Below are 17,205 nucleotides of genomic sequence, written 5' to 3'. Positions count from 1 at the left end.
CCAAATCTCACTGAACTCAAATCTCATCCAAATCTCACTGAACTCAAATCTCACCCTCTGTCACATCCTTTTCCTTTTTAATTTTCAGCTACTTATCAATTTTCCATCTCCTCTCAGTCCTTAGCTCTCCTATTTCCCCTAGTACTCCTTTCACACGCTATTCCCTTCTACCTAATTCCCATGACCACATTTCTACCTCTGTGCTCACTATTCTACTCTCACTCGTCTTCTTGCTACCCCCCTTTTGACCTCTCCTACATGGTTCCACTATTTCCAGAATTTCCTCTCCCTCTCCACTCTTGTAGCCTACCCAATCTTATTGCCGGACATTAATCTTATTGCCTGACATTTCCCTCTCTCTTTCCCTCCACCCCCTAGCATCTTCCTGTCCTACCGCTCTTCCCTCCTGTTCTCTAAACTAAACTAAACCTTAGGTTTGTATACCGCATCATCTCTACATTTGCAAAGCTCGACACGGTTAACAAGGGTTAGGGTAGAAGGGAAAAGACAAAATGAAGAGAAAATTTAGGACAGAGTAACCAGAGAGAGGAAGAGTTATATTTTTGAAAATAACCAAGTTCTCTCATGGGTCCACCTCTCTCTCCCCACCCCCAAAGTTAACATTGCTCCCTCTCTTTTTTGGATCTTCTTCCCTCCTTTCAACCCTCGGCCCAACATTTCTCCCTCTCTTCCCCCTTCATCTCTTCCTCGGGTCCATACTTTTCTCTTTCTTCCAGACTTCCCTCTCATCCAACATCTCTTACCACCCCAGGATCCACCATCTCACCCTTTCACTTCCCAACTACCTTCACATCCCATATCTTTCTCTCCTCCCACCACCTCTCTGTCTCTCTTTCCAACTGCCCTCCCATCCAGTATATCTATCCCCCACCCTCCACACAATGGGATGGAAAGGAGGGAATAGAAAGGGAGAAAAGTTAGACCCATCTCTCTCCCTCTCCTCTATTTCCAGGCTCATTATTTCTTCCCTTTCATCTCTTCCCCTCCATCAGTCCAGCCTTTCTTCCTCACTTTGAATCACACCTCCCTGTCTACTTCAAAAACAGCTACACTGTGTGCTGGTGTGTCTTCCTCTTCTCTCTACCTCGGTTCAGTGTCCTTTTCACCTTCCCTGTTTAGAAAGGAACCAAGACAATGTGCAAGGCCAGCTTTGGGGGGGGGGGGGAGGGGGAGGATGGACATACAGGGCAGTTGCCCAAGGCCCCATGGCTTTAGGAAGCACCCACATGCCGGCATGTCTTCCCCTTCTCTCTACCTCCATTCGGTGTTCCCCTCACCATCCTGGTCTAACTTTATGCTTTGCAGAGAGTCACCAGCACAGTAGTGATTCCTACAGGCTGCCCATGGGCTCTGATGCACATTCCCTCTGCCATGGTCCACCCAGACAGAAACAGGACGTTGCAGCAGAGGTGGGGATAGATTGCAGCAGAAGGAACATGCAGCACAGGTCACAGGCAACCTGTAGGAATTGCTGCAGTGCCAGCGACCCTCTGCTTGTGCATTTTCAACTAAAACTCTATCCCTTCCCCCCTCCACGATCACACTCTCCAACCCCCAACCCCAATACGTCCAACCAACTGGGTCTACCTTAGGAAGCTCTAGTGGTCCCTTTGAAGGCAGGAATAAACCTCATTCATTCCCACCCTGTGTTGCTGCCCTATCAAAGTGGCTGCTGAAACTGATAGAAGGTCCTAGCAGCCATTTTGGAATTGGAACCAGCATGGGCAGAAGTTGGCTCATTCCTGTCCCTGAAGAGGCCACTAAATCCACCAGAGTAAGCCTGAGGAGAGTTTACGGGTGGTCAGGCAGGATGGGGAGAGGGGAGGCAGAGAGTGAAGGGAGGGTCTTATTTTTGGACAGATGTAGATGGGAGGTGGTTTCAGTTTCTGCTGACACAAAGTGACCAATTTTGGTCACAGATTTGGTTTCAGGAGCAACTGATGATCCTTGGTTCGGTCGGGGTCACGAACTGAGCATGCACAGGGAATATCAGCCTGAGCAGCTGGAAAGCACACTGCTGATTTTGGGCAGTGGATCTCTTTGGCTCGCAGGGTTTGGGCAGCAAAGGTAAGATTTTTAATATGAGGGGAGGAAGAAGAGCAGATAGGAAATGCATGTCCCCCTCTACCCCCCCCCCCCCCCAATAAAATAAGGGCTGCTGGCTACACCCCTGGTTCTAGGTAGAATATTTATCTCCTCATTTCCCTTTAGTAGAAATTCCACAAGGGCAAAGAACAACTCCTTTTGTGATGCAAAAGTTCAAGACACCCCATGTGAATGCAGCACCAGTGATGAAACCAGAGTATTTAAAACAGCTTGAAATACCATACTGAACCTGTTTTCTGCTCACTGGGCTGGATAAGAGGAATGTGAAGGTTACCTTAACAGTTCCTCTTAATATATTACTCACAAGCCAGATTAATTCTCCTGCAGTAGCTAAAGAAATTGCAATTATCTGTGACCAGGACAGCAAAATGTAATAAAAGCAGATGCCGGCAGTACAGGACCACTTGGTTTACTCAGCCTCTGTCACGAGTTGTATCGATCCGTGGTCTTCTCCTTTGCCCTACACCACTCAACTCCCTTTGGGGATTCTTTTTAAAGGCATCTACACTCAGGTTTATGGAAAGAAATGGTTATGAAACTTATTGGTGTATATATGAGTAAAATAATAATAATAATAATAACGGTTTATATACCACAGGACCGTGAAGTTCTATGCGGTTTACAATGATTATAAAAATGTTATAAATTGAGTAGAATTGACATAGTTAATATCTATTGTTTAGCAGTTCTAGAGATCTGGTATTGAGAGAGAGATTGTGCAAATCAGTTTCCTATGTACTTTAGGAACAGATAAGTTTTCAGTTGTCTCCTAAATTCCCTATATGTATTGGCAAGCGTAAGTAGTTGTTTCAGATCGTTGCCCCATAATGCTGCTTGATAAGAGAGAAGATGTTGGTGATGAATTTTGAATTTACATCCTCTAACCGGGGGGGAAACAAAATTCAAGTTTGAGCTTCTTTAATGTCTATTGGTTGAAAAGGAGAATAGATCGGTTATGTATTTGGGGGCTAGACCGAATAGAACCTTGAAGCAAAAGCAGCCGAACTTAAACCTTACACGCGCCTCCATTGGCAACCAATGCAGGAGTCGGTAGGAGGGAGTTCGAACTTCTTCAACCCGAAGATCAGCCTGACTGCTGCATTCTGCACCAGTTGTAATTGCCGCATATTCTTCTGGGAAATTGCCAGAGAGGCGATGTTGCAGTAATCCAGTTGGCTCAGTATGAGGGATTGTACCAGGATTGTAAATGATGGCGCGTCAAAATATGCTCTAATGGATCGAAGCTTCCAGAGAGTAAAAAAAACTTTATTGACCAAAGAGTCTACCTGGTCTTTCATGGTTAGGCCCTGGTCCAGTGTTACGCCCAGAACCTTTAGAGTGGGTTGAATGGGGTAACTAAGATTGTTTATGCGTAGTGGAGTTGTAGTATCTAGTGGGTGTGTCAAAGCTATGAAGAATTTTGTTTTTTCTGAATTGAGCTTCAGTCTAAATTCAGTCATCCATTGTTCCATCGAGTTTAGTGCTTCTGTTGCCATGGGAGTAACTTCTGAGAGAGAGGTGGCAAATGGGATGATGATCGTAAAGTCGTCTGCATAACTGAATAATTTTATTCCTAGTTGTGCACCTAATGTTGACATGTAAACATTGAAAAGGTGCCCTCCGGTAGAGAGATAGAAGGATCCAGGGTCTCCTTTGTGGACATAGCTACTACATCTAAATGATGGCCTTTTTCATGTGTTTGAGTGGTTAGAGGGAGCTTATAATTAAGCAAAGACAGGAAGTTTTGCACCTAATGTTGACATGTAAACATTGAAAAGTAAAGGGGATAGTGGTGATCCCTCTGGGACGCCAGATGGGTTACTCCAGGTGTCCGAGAGATTGCAATCAAAATGATCTTGATAGGTACGGGATATAAGGAAGCCTCGGAACCAGTCTAACACCTCTCCTCTGATACCAATTGCATCTAAGCATTGTAGCAATTTCTCATGGTCTACTAAGTCAAAGGCGGAACTCATATCAAATTGCATAATCAGGGCATTGAGGCCTCTACTAAACAAGGAGCGTAAGTTATCTAATATGGCTGCAATTACTGTCTCAGTGCTAAATAAAGGTCTGAAACCTGATTGGGTTTCATGTAGGAGAGAGAACTGGTCAAGATATTCCATCAATTGGGTGTGCACTAATCCTTCCATGATTTTTACAAACAATGGAATGGAAGCTACTGGTCTGTAGTTGGTTACTAATGCTAGTGATTCTTTATGATTTTTTGGAATTGGGGTTATTATAATGTGACCATTATTCGTAGGGAATTTTCCGTGTTTTATAAATTTTCAGACAAATACTTCAACAATGTTAGTTTAAAGTCTAATGGGGCTGTTTTCATAATTTATGGGGGACAGGAGTCCAAGACACAGTACGATTTTGTATACTTGTTGTATACTTTGATGTAATTATTCCATTCTAAATTTTGAAAGGAGCTCCAGATCATATCCACTAGTATTTCATTTCCTTGTCTGTTAACTATTTGATGTTCATGTATGTCGTTTGCTGAGCAGTTATTCCTTAAGTTTTTAATTTTTGAGTGAAAGTGTTTGCTAGATCGTTTGCTAAAGGTAACTTGATGTTATGCATGGGTTGAGTGTGGCGTGTGGTATCAAATAAATTTGTAACCAAGTTGAACAATTCTTTTGTATTGGTTCCTGTCGAGCCAATATTGGATGGGTCAATTTTGGATGAGTAGAATGCTTTGCGTTTATCTTTTATCAATTGTTTGTAACTTTTTATATTGGATCTCCAGATATTCCGATCCGATAGCTTTCCCGATTTTTTCCAGATCCTTTCAAGGCATCTTACTACTTGTTTCATTTTCAAAAGTTCAGCGTCGAACCATTTATTATGTTTATTTGGGTGGCGTTTACTATTATGTTTAGGGGCAATATTGTCTAGGATGGCTGTGCTCGTTTTCATCCAGTGATCCCAGAAATCAACCCCCTCTTCTAGCTCTGCTTGTAGTTCATATTAAAACCAATATTCCTCTGGGTTGATATGGCCCCTTGAGAGATATTCTTTTTTTATATTTGATTGTGTTTTAGAATTTAGATGAGTCCAGGATAGGGTAAAATAGTAAGTAAAATGATCAGACCAGATGTCACGACGCCAGGTGCCCTCCGGTAGAGAGATAGAAGGATCCAGGGTCTCCTTTGTGGACATAGCTACTACATCTAAATGATGGCCTTTTTCATGTGTTTGAGTGGTTAGAGGGAGCTTATAATTAAGCAAAGACAGGAAGTTTTTAGAATCTTTCACTTCTGGGTTGCCCTCTTCATTTAAGTGTAAGTTTATGTCTCCTGCGATATTATAATATGAAGGAGCAATTGAATTATGTAGGACGAATTTGTAGAAGTCCTCTCTGGCTTTTGTCCAACTTTTCGGTGGGACATAAAATAGTATGCAAAAAAAGGGATTCTTCTAGTTCCTTATTGCTAATTTTGCATGCTAGTATTTCTACTTGATTGGTCATTTTGGAATCCAATAGTTTCAAGTTCAAATCCTTCTTTAGAAACAACTGCTAAGCCTCCCCCTCTTTTGCCATCCCGATTTAGCATGAGAATTTTGTAGTTATCTGGTAGAAGGTCATTTATTATTGGATCTTCTTCAGACATTAACCATGTTTCTGTTAGAAAAAGACAGGCTATTTGCTTGGTGATAATCCAACCTTTGATTAAAAAAGCTTTGTTTCTTACGGATCTGGTGTTAAGGTATGCCAAGGAACGGAAGTGGGTGTGATAGGTCTGGCAGATGTGGTGATTCTGATAGGTTTTATTTCCCTTGTCCTTTTTTTGAGGGTAAGTTGGTGTCTTCCTTTGCTAGTAATTACATTAATAAGATTTTTTCTATCTTCCCATTAGTTAGGTTCTTTGGGGTAATGGACTATTTGTAGTTGTGGATAGAGTGCATTAATATCCTTAATGCAACCTGTTGTTAAGTCGATCAATAGAATCAGTAGTAAATTCATTAATGTGACACCTTCCTATTGCAATAACTATATTGATTTACCTGGCCTGACCTAATTTCTGAGTTTTTTAAAGTGATAGTCAATTTTTAAGTGATACTGAGCGTTGGGAGGGGGCGTCGGGAGACGGAGCTGGTCTCCCAAGCCAACCCAATGTCCTTCCCTGCGGTGGAAAGGCAAGGTTTCTGTTGGGGCAGCTCCCGGTTTCAGTGGAGCTACCCTGAAGAGGCTGGAGAGCGTCTGTGCAGGGCCACAGGGGGCATCGGGAGGCGGAGCTGGTCTCCCACGCCGACCCAATATCCTTCCCTGCGGTGGAAAGGCAAGGTTTCTGTTAAGGCAGCTCCCGGTTTCAGTGGAGCTGCCCTGAAGAGGCTGGAGAGCGTCTGTGCAGGGCCGCAGGGGGCATCGGGAGGCGGAGGTGGTCTCCCACGCCGACCCAATGTCCTTCCCTGCGGGGGAAAGGCATACATGCACAAATTCATTTTAAACATGACAAGCAGAGAAGTTCCTGAGAGCATAATCTGGATTGCGTGTACACTTTTGGAATCTCAAAAGCACACACATTAATTTTTTCAGACATACTATGCAAACTAGGTGTGCTACATGCGGCTTTAAATTCAATGAAGTCATTTTCAAAAGGAAGGCATGCGTATACTTTCTCTTATGCTCTTAGGGTTGTCAGCTGGATCCAGATTCACCTGACCAGAGTTGATCCATTCCACCCACAAACTTGTAGATCTGCAATGCATTCCCTAAGAAAAACAAGACTACAAGTCCCTGCATGCAATGGGTTAAACCCAAAACTGGAACAACCCTGGCAGGACAAAAAGAAAGACCTATGTTCCACACTAGCCTGGAGAAACCAAAAGGAAAAAAAAAAAAAGGAGTGGAATAATGGTTTCTGGATGACACAGGAAAACTTTATTAAAAATAATACAAATATAAAAATATAAAAACAATGCGCTCACAGCTTGTGGTGAAACATGTCCTCTATTCCAGTGTTTTTCAACCTTTTGACACCTATGGACTGGCGGAAATAAAATAATTATTTTGTGGACTGGCACTGGTCCGCGGACTGGCAGTTGAAGAACACTGGGCTAAGTCATGCTCCAGACCCCACCCATCTCCACCCAATCTCCGCCCTAGACCCTGCCCCCATAATAGTATTAATTGTAACATCATTTTTTCCATTCATTTTTCATATATATATATATATATATATATATACACACACACAAAATATAATCGTACTAACAACACATAATGGTTAACCACAAAATTAAACTACACAAAGCACACTGTGTGCTTCTCAATATTCATTCCTACCAGAACATAGATAACCCCATGCAAATAAGGGACCAAAAACTAAAAGTACTAATACATACAAACAAACCCTAAGATGCAAGACTGCATGCAGTACAACCCCAGAGGAAAAGAAACAAAAGCATTTTTTCCTGAACAGACAGCAGATGTAAATCAATCACTAAATTAAAAAATAAAATCATTCCCCCTACCGTTGTTGTCTCCCTCCCTCCATGCTGTGCCTTGCCTTCTGGCCTGCCCCCTGGTGTTATCTTCGGGCAGGCTCCCTCTTCCTCAGTGCTGCAGTGCACAAAGCCATGGGCAGCAGCTCCTCGCACGCCCCACGCCTCATCTGGAAGCCTTCCCTCTGACGAGCGTAGGAGCCTCTGCCCAAGGCTTTGTGCACTGCAGCACTGAGGAATAGGGAGCCGGCCTAAAGACAATGCCACACTCTTCGCACTGTGGACCGGCGGCTGAAGAGCACTGTCCGAGACCAGCAGGAAATTTCTGCGGACCGGCACTGGCCCATGGACCGGCAGTTGAAGAACACTGGTCTGGGGCACACATGGGCAACTCCGGTCCTTGAGGGCCAGAATCTAGTTGCGTTTTCAGGATTTCCTCAATGAATATGCATTGAAAGCAGTACATGCAAATAGATCTCATGCATATTCATTGGGGAAAACCTGATTGGATTCCGGCCCTCGAGGACCGGAGTTGCCCATGTCTGGTCTAAGGTTAAAGGATATTTCAAGGTCACTTTATATTATAATATTTAGGCAAAAATACACTTTCAAACTATTTTTCTTTTTATTTGATATTTCTTAACCTTTTTACCTTTTTTTACACACCCAATTAATAAACCCTCAAGTGGTAAACTAGGAGGATGGTATATCAAATTATATGAAAGATTTTCAGTGCATAGGACCTCACATACCATATGTTATCCCAAGTCCACATTCTGTCCAGTTTTCAAATAATCATTTATACCATTACCTCCATCCCATATTTTGTTATTTTTCATGTTTTTGTTAGTAATGTGTGCCTGTACTTCATTAGTGTTCAATTTCATCAATCAAGTTACTTCAATAATGTTTAATTTCATCAAATTGCCCCATAAATACTAATTTTTATTTTCTTGATATATAGCTTTAAATTTTCAAATCAGCAACACTTATCTTATACAGCAAGCTGCTGGTCCAACGTTGGATCTTCCCAATGCCTCCAACTTGGGGGGTCCTTTTACAAAGGCGCGGTAGCGGTTTAACGCACGGAATACCGTGCGTTAAACCGCCTGCCATGCTAGTACCTAACGCCTCCATTGACGAGGCGTTAGGATTTTAGGCGGCTGCGGGGGTTAGTGCGTGATGAAATGTCCGACGCGCTAACCTCCGTAGCGTGCCTTGATAAAAGGAGCCCTTGGTTATGTTTTGTTTTGGGGGGGGGGGGTTGTTTGTTTGTTTTTTTGGGGGGTTCTCTTCATGGTGAACTTCCAGCAGCAGCTTATCCTCAGAAATATATAGATAAGTTATCTCTATATATTTATGTGGATTTTCGAGAGCAAGGTATACAGACATGTTATCTTTAAAGCTTTACCCCTACTATTCCTGCGGGCAAAGATTTACAGACAAATTTAGAGGGGCTGAATAGTACTGCTCTTTGAATAAATTGAGACTCTGCCCCCAGAACCCTCCTCACAATATACAGGCCCTGACCTTTCTCAGGGCGGACAGATTAATTTTGGCTTTGCAGTAAACATTTAAGTGGAGAGCACCCAATACCAACTCGTAAATTGCTCTTCAATACCAGCCCATGTTACTTCTCTTTTCAATACAACTCAATTATCCACAGAAATCTATTTACGCATAAACATTACCTCTCTCCTTATCCCCTTCCCCAAGCATTAGCTCTCTCTCTACATGTTGGCCATACGAGGTTCCTAATATTTCAAAGAGAAAAAGAACAGACAAATAAATAATGACCATCATTCCCATTCTATTAAGCAAAACCTTTTTATCCATATACCAATTTTGTATGATCCTTGAGAATTAAAACGGAAAACTAGTCTGCCCCTCCAACTCAATAGAACTCCAAATCTGCATGCATTTATTAGAAGATTCTATCTCAGAAGCTTGTGTAGAGCAGCGGCATTGATAGACAGTCCCCGAGGACCATATACAGGTTAGATATTCAGCCCTAATGAACGTGCATGAGAAAGATCTATATTCATACTTTGTCCAACATATGGAGATGTGCAAATCTCTGGCATACGTGTTCATTATATATATCCAGGGTATCCTATAAAAAAAATCCATCCTTTTTCTAGTCTTTGAGCTTCCTTTTATCCATAATTCTTCAGCTGAAGCTTTAACACTTTCCGAACATGAATCTTGAATCTAACCTCCACAAGGGCATGAGAAATTCAACAAAGCCTTTTCCCTCTCACAGGCGTCTCCAGTGTATCCCGGCAACAGATAAATTGGACTTAATGACAACACCTTGCCCTTAATTTGCTCAATTAGATTACGGACCATCGACCAGTATAATAGAGTAATTGGACACGGCCACCAGATGCGAGTCACTGCCACCATTGCATATACCTCCCTGCCTGTGTGAAACAATAAAATAGACAATATGTACAAATTGGAACTTTCATGAGACCTAAGTTTGGTTTTAAATGATTAAGAACTTGGAAACGAATCCATGTGATTCATATGAGAACAGGAGGTTAACGAACCAAGCAACAGCTACAGTCATAAGAACATAAGAATACTGGGTCTTACTGGGTCAGACAAACGGTCCATCATGCCCAGTAACCCGTTCTCACCTGGCAAAAACTCAAAACAGGAGCAACATTCCATGCAGTGTCTCAAAGAATAGCAAGATTCCCGAATCCCAGAGGGTAACAAGATTCTAGAATTCCCAAATACTCGCAACATTCCATGCTACCAATTCAGAGCAAGCAGTGGCTTCCCCTATGTCTATCTCAATAACAGACTATGGACTTTTCCTCCAGGAAAATGTCCAAAACTTTCTTATAACCAGCTACATTAACTGCTCTTACCACAACCTCTGGTAATGCATTCCAGAGCAGAGAATGAAAAGGGGACAAATTGGTCCCCATCCCCACAGAATTTCCCAGTCCCGTCCCGACCCGAGATTTCTTGCTGTCTCTCTCCCATTCCTGTAAGCTCTGCCTTAACCATACAAGCCTCAAACACTTATGATTTTCAAGTGTTTGAGGCTTGTGCAGATGAGGGCAGAGCTTACAGGAATGGAGCAGGGACAGGAAAAGAACTCACGGGGACAGGAAAATGAGTTCCCGCTGGGATGGGGATAAATTTGTCCCCGTGTCATTCTCTATTCCAGATCTTAACTGTTCTCAGAGTGAAAAAATATTTCCTCCTGTTGGTTTTAAAAGTATTTCCCTGCAGCTTCATTGAGTGTCCCCTAGTCTTAGTAATTTTTGACTAGGTAGACTAGATGGTCATACTGGTCTTGATCTGCCACTATACGGTATGATACTACATTATGTTTGTGTCATCATCCTCCTTTCACTCTCTAAACCTGGATTTACCCAGAACCTACGAACATATGAATTGCCGCTGCTGGATCAGACCAGTGGTCCATCATGCCCAGCAGTCCGCTCATGCGGCAGCCCTCTGGTCAAAGACCAGCACCCTAACCGAGACTAGACCTAACAGCGCAAGTTCTTGTTCAGCAGGAACTTGTCTAACTTTGGCTTGAATCCCTGGAGGGTGTTTTCCCCTATGACAGACTCCGGAAGGGTATTCCAGCTTTCTACCACTCTCTGGGTGAATAAGAATTTCCTTACGTTCGTCCGGAATCTATCCCCTTTCAACTTTAGAGAGTGCCCTCTCGTTCTCCCTACCTTGGAGAGGGTGAACAACCTGTCCTTATCTACTAAGTCTATTCCCTTCAGTACCTTGAATGTTTCGATCATGTCCCCTCTCAATCTCCTCTGTTCGAGGGAGAAGAGGCCCAGTTTCTCTAATCTTTCGCTGTACGGCAGTTCCTCCAACCCCTTAACCATCTTAGTCGCTCTTCTCCGGACCCTTTCGAGTAGTACCCTGTCCTTCTTCATGTACGGTGACCAGTGCTGGATGCAGTACTCCAGGTGAGGGCACACCATGGTCCGGTACAGCGGCATGATAACCTTCTCCGATCTGTTCGTGATCCCCTTCTTTATCATTCCTAGCATTCTGTTCGCCCTTTTCGCCGCCACCACACATTGCGCGGACGGCTTCATCGACTTGTCGATCAGAACTCCCAAGTCCCTTTCCTGGGAGGTCTCTCCAAGTACCGCCCCGGACATCCTGTATTCGTGCATGAGATTTTTGTTACCGATATGCATCACTTTACACTTATCCACGTTGAACCTCATCTGCCATGTCGATGCCCATTCCTCGAGCCTAATTATTTTACAAAGGAGTGTCTGGGATATCCAGTTTTATATTTGCATTCTATAGCCCAAAATGGCAATACACAGCTGCCAGACCATGCACAAAATTCTGAAGGAAATGACAGCATTGCACCACCCCAATCTTTGGGTATCAAGTAGGTCCGGTCTCACAGTCCACCTTGCAATGCCAGACACCTCCTTCTCCCTCAAAAATTGCAACATGCAGATGCACCGCTGCTGCAGCCCATCTTGCAGGTGACAGAGCCCTGATATCACTTGTCTATCTCAACCTGCCTGCTCCCACCAATGCACTGCTACTCAGGGCCCTGGCATGGCAGCCATTCTCTAAAGCTGCCTGCGGCTGCCTCAAAGCTTTCCCTCTGCCGCGATCTGGCTCAGGTGGAAACAGGACGTTACATCAGAGGGGGCAGATGATGGCAGAGGGAAAGCTTCAGGGCAGCCACTAGCAGCTTGTGAGAACGGCTGCTGCACCTCTGAAAAGGAAGATTTGGATTTTGAAAGGAGACCGGGAAAGTGAGAGGAAGCAAAGGAGAGGGACAGAAGGGGAAAGAGATGGCCGGACCAAAAGGGGCCCCCTGGAGCTGTGGGGCCCAGGGCAGCTACTCTGCTTGCCTTCCTCTAATGCTGTCCCATCCCCCTAGCACACCGTGCAGAGTCTGTGTCCACCCCTTTCCTTCCTCTGTTATAGGGGAAAACACCCTCCAGGGATTCAAGACAAAGTTAGACAAGGTTCCTGCTGAACCAGAACGTACGCAGGTAAGGCTAGTCTCAGTTAGGGCACTGATCTTTGAACTAAGGGCTGCCGCGGGAGCAGACTGCTGGGCATGATGGACCACTGGTCTGACCCAGCAGCAATTTTTATGTTCATAAGAATTCCATTTCTGGGTGAGGGGGCATGTTCTGTGGGCACCACGGTGTTCCATGGAGCCTCCTGCTTGGGCATGTTCCAGGCATTGATGAGTTCCACCTCCTTTGATTGCACTTCCTCTTCATGTTGCTGTGTAGTCAGTTTCTGGCAATGTCTTGGACGTGCTTGAGCAAGAAGTTCCATAGAGTGTTGCTGTGCTTGCTGGGCATTCTTATGCCTGAAGGTGAGGAATTTGGAGAGGGGGAGGGACGGATGGAGAGGCTGCATTGTGCGTTCGGGTAAGGCAAGAAGGAAATAAGGAGGCACTCTGCTTGAGAGAGGGACGCCATGATGTGTGATTGCAGAGGGCGCAGTTATGGCTTACTACAGCCCTGGACTGTATAACTGTTGCCCCATCACCCTTAACAGGATTTTCCACTAATTCTGTTGCAAAGCTTAGCTTTAAAAGTGTATCATAAAAATAAAATAATAATTTAAAAAAATCACATTTATTTAAAACACAAAACAAATACTAACAGGGACCCAAGGGTGCCTGAGGAACTAAAATCCACCAATGTTTAACCTTAAAGTCCCTTGGGGACAATTCTGTAAGTAGGCACTTCAATGTAGGCACCCCTAATGCTATGCTGTGATAGCCTGTTCTATAATGGCCATCTGGGTGCCCCAATTTGGTTATAGAAAAATAGCGCAACCCCGTATTGACAAGCCTTTATATTTCCGCACCTGCGGTTACATCAGCCATAGATCTGGCATAATTGCAATCATGTAAATGCAGCAGGGACATGCATAAATTACATTGTATCATGCCACCTACGCAAGCCATTGGAGAATAGGTACCCTACTGGCACTTTTGTGGGTAAGTGCTAATATTCTATACATTAACATGGGCAAGGGGGCGTGTGAATGCAGATGCCCAGTTACAGAACTGCTCTTCACACTTCCAACCCTTTAAGACTTCAGGGCAACTGGAAGGCTGGAGAACCCAGCACATAGTAATACAGGGTGCCCAGAAAAACACTCCTTGATTTTAAATGGTTACAAAATCAAAACTTATTGGACTATGTTTATAAATAAGATGACTGCAAATACGAGTCCCAAGAAGCGCGGTTAGCAAGATCTTACACAATCGCTTGCACTTTCACCCTTATAATCTGCAATTGGTGCAGAAGTTACAACCTTCAGACAATGCAATGCGACAAAATGACCAAGTGTTCCTCAAGTGGCCCCAGAGATCACCGGACATTACTGTTTGTGACTTTTTCCTTTGAGGGTACGTGAAAGACGAGAGTGTACGCACCTCCACTACCTGCAACTATGGATGATCTGCAGGAACACATCACTAAAGCTACAAACGCAATCACTCCAGATATGCTTTAGAGAGTCTGGCCGAAGTTTGATTATCGCATATGAAACTTTATGAATTGATGAAACTGTAACCTCAAAGGTGAAAGAATACTCCAATAAATTTGGGTTTTGTAACCATTGAAAATCAAGGAGTACTTCATGGAACATTCCTTTGCATATTTTCAAGGTTTCAGTATCACCTTGCAAGAGCATTCGCCAGACACATGACCACCAGCCTCTCAGTTCACATTCCAATGCTTGTGTAATTGAAATGCATGCCGCTGTATTCCACAGAGCTCAGTTCTCATATATTCTGCACTGCAGAGACTTGGTAGTGAATCGAGGCCTCGGCCCACTACTGCACATTTTAATCCCTCTAGAGCTGTACACAGGCAATGAACTAAGGCCCTATCTCTCTAGTAGCAGTACAGTCTCACTAATTGGAACATGCAAGTGCAAATCAGGTTATCATGGCACTTAAGAAAAATATATTTAAACCTTCAAAAGCAGAAGCATTAACCCAAAATATGCTCCAAAATTAAAAAAAGTTGCTTTAATTTTCGTTGCAACAAACACGGGCAGACCAATACTTGTCTAGATCAGACCTTGGTATTTGTTAAAACATGAGGAAAAGGACCTCAAAACACCCGAGTCTTACTGGGGACATGGATATTATCATCGGTCCCAAACACCTCACAAAAAGTGTAGTTACTTACCTGTAACGTAGGTTCTCCATGGACAGCAGCATAGTCAGCCACATATGGGTGTTGTCCCAACACCTCCCAATTTGCGGATAAGCTCTCCAATAGCTCAGAGAGATTTTTTTTTTTTTTCTTCTCTCTGAGCACGTGCAGTGCCCGGGCCCCACTGGGTATGCCCGAGCCCTACCCATTTCCCCCTGCTTCCCCCTAATCCCCAGTCTTTAGTTTCCGCCCGTTCCCATCGGTCAGATTTTTCTACAGCTCTCCATTACAACTTTTCTACTCATCAACTTGAAGATGCCTGAATCATCTAAAGAAACAACTGGGATGCAGGAGGAGGATGAACACACTGGATCCTCATGAATTGTGCGCCCACTGATTGGATCCGGCGCTCGAGGTTTCCATGTGGCTTGCATTGTGCGCATATGTCACCACGTGCACGCAAGCTAAGGAAGAGGGCACTGAGAGACTTCATGAAGAGAAGTGAGGCCCGAGAATCTTCCTCCAGCAGCCATCCTCATCGGAGTGTAGCAGCGGGGGATCCACAGACGAATCCGGTGAGGAGCTTCCAGGACATCCTGGCTCAGTCAACCCCCCCCCCCCCCCCCCCCCCCCGACTGCAACTTGCCCGGTCGAGAAATCTCTCCCGGAGGTCCTGCATGCTGTCTCTAGCCGCCAGCCCCTGCAGGAAGCCGATAGGAGTCTCACCAGACCGAGAGATCTCTCCAAGAGTTCCTGCATGTTGCTGCTTATAGCCAGCCTCTGCAGGGCATGAAGAGAAGTGAGGCCCGAGAATCTTCCTCCAGCAGCCATCCTCATCAGAATGCAGCAGCGGGGGATCCACAAGCTACAGTGGCAAGGAGCCTCCAGGATGCCCTGGCTCAGCTAATCCCCCCGCCTGCACTTGGCCCGGTAGAGAAATATCTCCCGGAGTCCCTGCATGTTGCCGCTTAGAACCAGCCTCTGCAGGGCAGCCGATAGGAGTCTCGCCAGACCGAGAGATCTCTCCAGGAATCCCTGCATGTTGCCACGTACAGCCATCCTCTGCAGGGCAGCCGATAGGAGTCTTGCATGCTGCTGCGTAAATCCACAGCCTCTGCAAGCAACAGATCGGGGCTTTCACCCTCCAGACGGCATGCTGCCGCTTACAGCCAGCCTCTGCAGGGAGCCGATTGGGGTTCAAAGGTAAGTCCTATCTGCTTGTTTTTGGGAAAACCTCTGATAATCTGTTGCAGCCCCGAGGGCTCTGCCCCACCCTCCTCCCAATCTGAATTTAAGGAGAAAGAATCTCCCATGCTTCTTTCCCTTGGAGGGGACCTGCAGACCTCTCCCCCCAGTAGGAGACATGCTGCCCCAGAGTTAAGAACATAAGAAGTTGCCTCCGCTGAGGCAGACCATAGGTCCATCCTGCCCAGCGGTCCGCTCCCGCGGCGGCCCATCAGGCCCATTGCCTGATTAGTGGTCTATACCTATCTATACCCTTCAATCCCTTTTTTTTCTAGGAATCTATCCATTTTTAATCTTCTAGGAATTCTTCTAGGATTCTTCTAGGAATCTATCCATATTTAATCTATTCTAATTAAATATCAGCCTGATGGCTGTATTTTGGATAATCTGCATCCTTTTGATGTTTGGGTTTTTTTTTTTTTTTTTTTTTGCTAGAAGCTAAATAAATCAAGTTGCAATAATCTAAAGTATTTAAGACTAAGGACTGAACCAAAAGCCTAAATGCATTGAAACTGAAATATGGTCTGATCGTCCGAAACTTCCATAACAGTTATTCATGCTGCTTAAAACAAACAAAAAAAAAACCACCTGCAGAGACTTGCAATCTAACTCTTGAGAGCAGTCCATGATAAGTCAAGAGTTTCAAAAATAAAACTTTCCTTATTAAGAGTTTGGGAACCAGCCTGGCTGTCATCCAGTTAGCATCACACCCAGAAACATTCTTGATAAAATAGTTTCAGTATTGCTACTGTTTAGCTCATGCAAACAGAATCCTGAAGGTCACATAAAAGGTGAACCAAAAAAAATGTAAGTTAAAACCAAAGGTTAAACACACAAGGAAGGAACAAAAAAGGAATAGATTATGTCATGCTGCCCATATATTACAGCAAAGTTATTGCAGGGGGGGCATTACAGAAAACCTCTTTTCTGCAATACAAGAAAAATGTTTTCTTTTCAAAGAGGAAGTCAAAGAGGTGGAGGGTAATTCTAGAACCTAGATTTTAGGTGATAGGAGAGCAACTTTAAGTCTACAATTCTCTATAAACAGAAAATAGGCTCCTACGTATCTTTATAGAATATTAGCGCAAGTGGACGATAATCCATCTACATTTAAGGCAGGATCAAGGCCAGCTTAAGGGATAGTGGAGCCCTGAGCCAATTTGCTTCACCAGTGCCCCTGCCTTCATTGCTTCCAGGGCTCCTCATATCTCTCTCCCATCCC

At 44.3% G+C, this 17,205-nt stretch overlaps 1 protein-coding gene across 5 annotated transcripts in view; it reads right to left on the bottom strand.

The window, feature by feature from the left end:
• Positions 1 to 17,205, bottom strand: part of PLEKHA7 (pleckstrin homology domain containing A7) — a 437,534-nt gene that overhangs the window by 314,731 nt on the left and 105,598 nt on the right. The window contains exon 1 of one of the 5 annotated variants that reach the window (XM_033928330.1): positions 10,464 to 10,520. The exons of the other annotated variants lie outside the window; for them this stretch is intronic. Coding sequence (XP_033784221.1) covers positions 10,464 to 10,483 — 20 coding nt within the window. The 5' untranslated portion in view covers positions 10,484 to 10,520. Of the gene's footprint in view, positions 1 to 10,463; positions 10,521 to 17,205 lie in introns of those variants that run through there. 5 annotated transcript variants of the gene reach the window in all.

This window comes from Geotrypetes seraphini, chromosome 19 (genome assembly GCF_902459505.1).
Source record: "Geotrypetes seraphini chromosome 19, aGeoSer1.1, whole genome shotgun sequence".
Classification (NCBI taxonomy): domain Eukaryota; kingdom Metazoa; phylum Chordata; class Amphibia; order Gymnophiona; family Dermophiidae; genus Geotrypetes; species Geotrypetes seraphini.
This window is presented reverse-complemented; position numbering and strand designations above follow the sequence as displayed.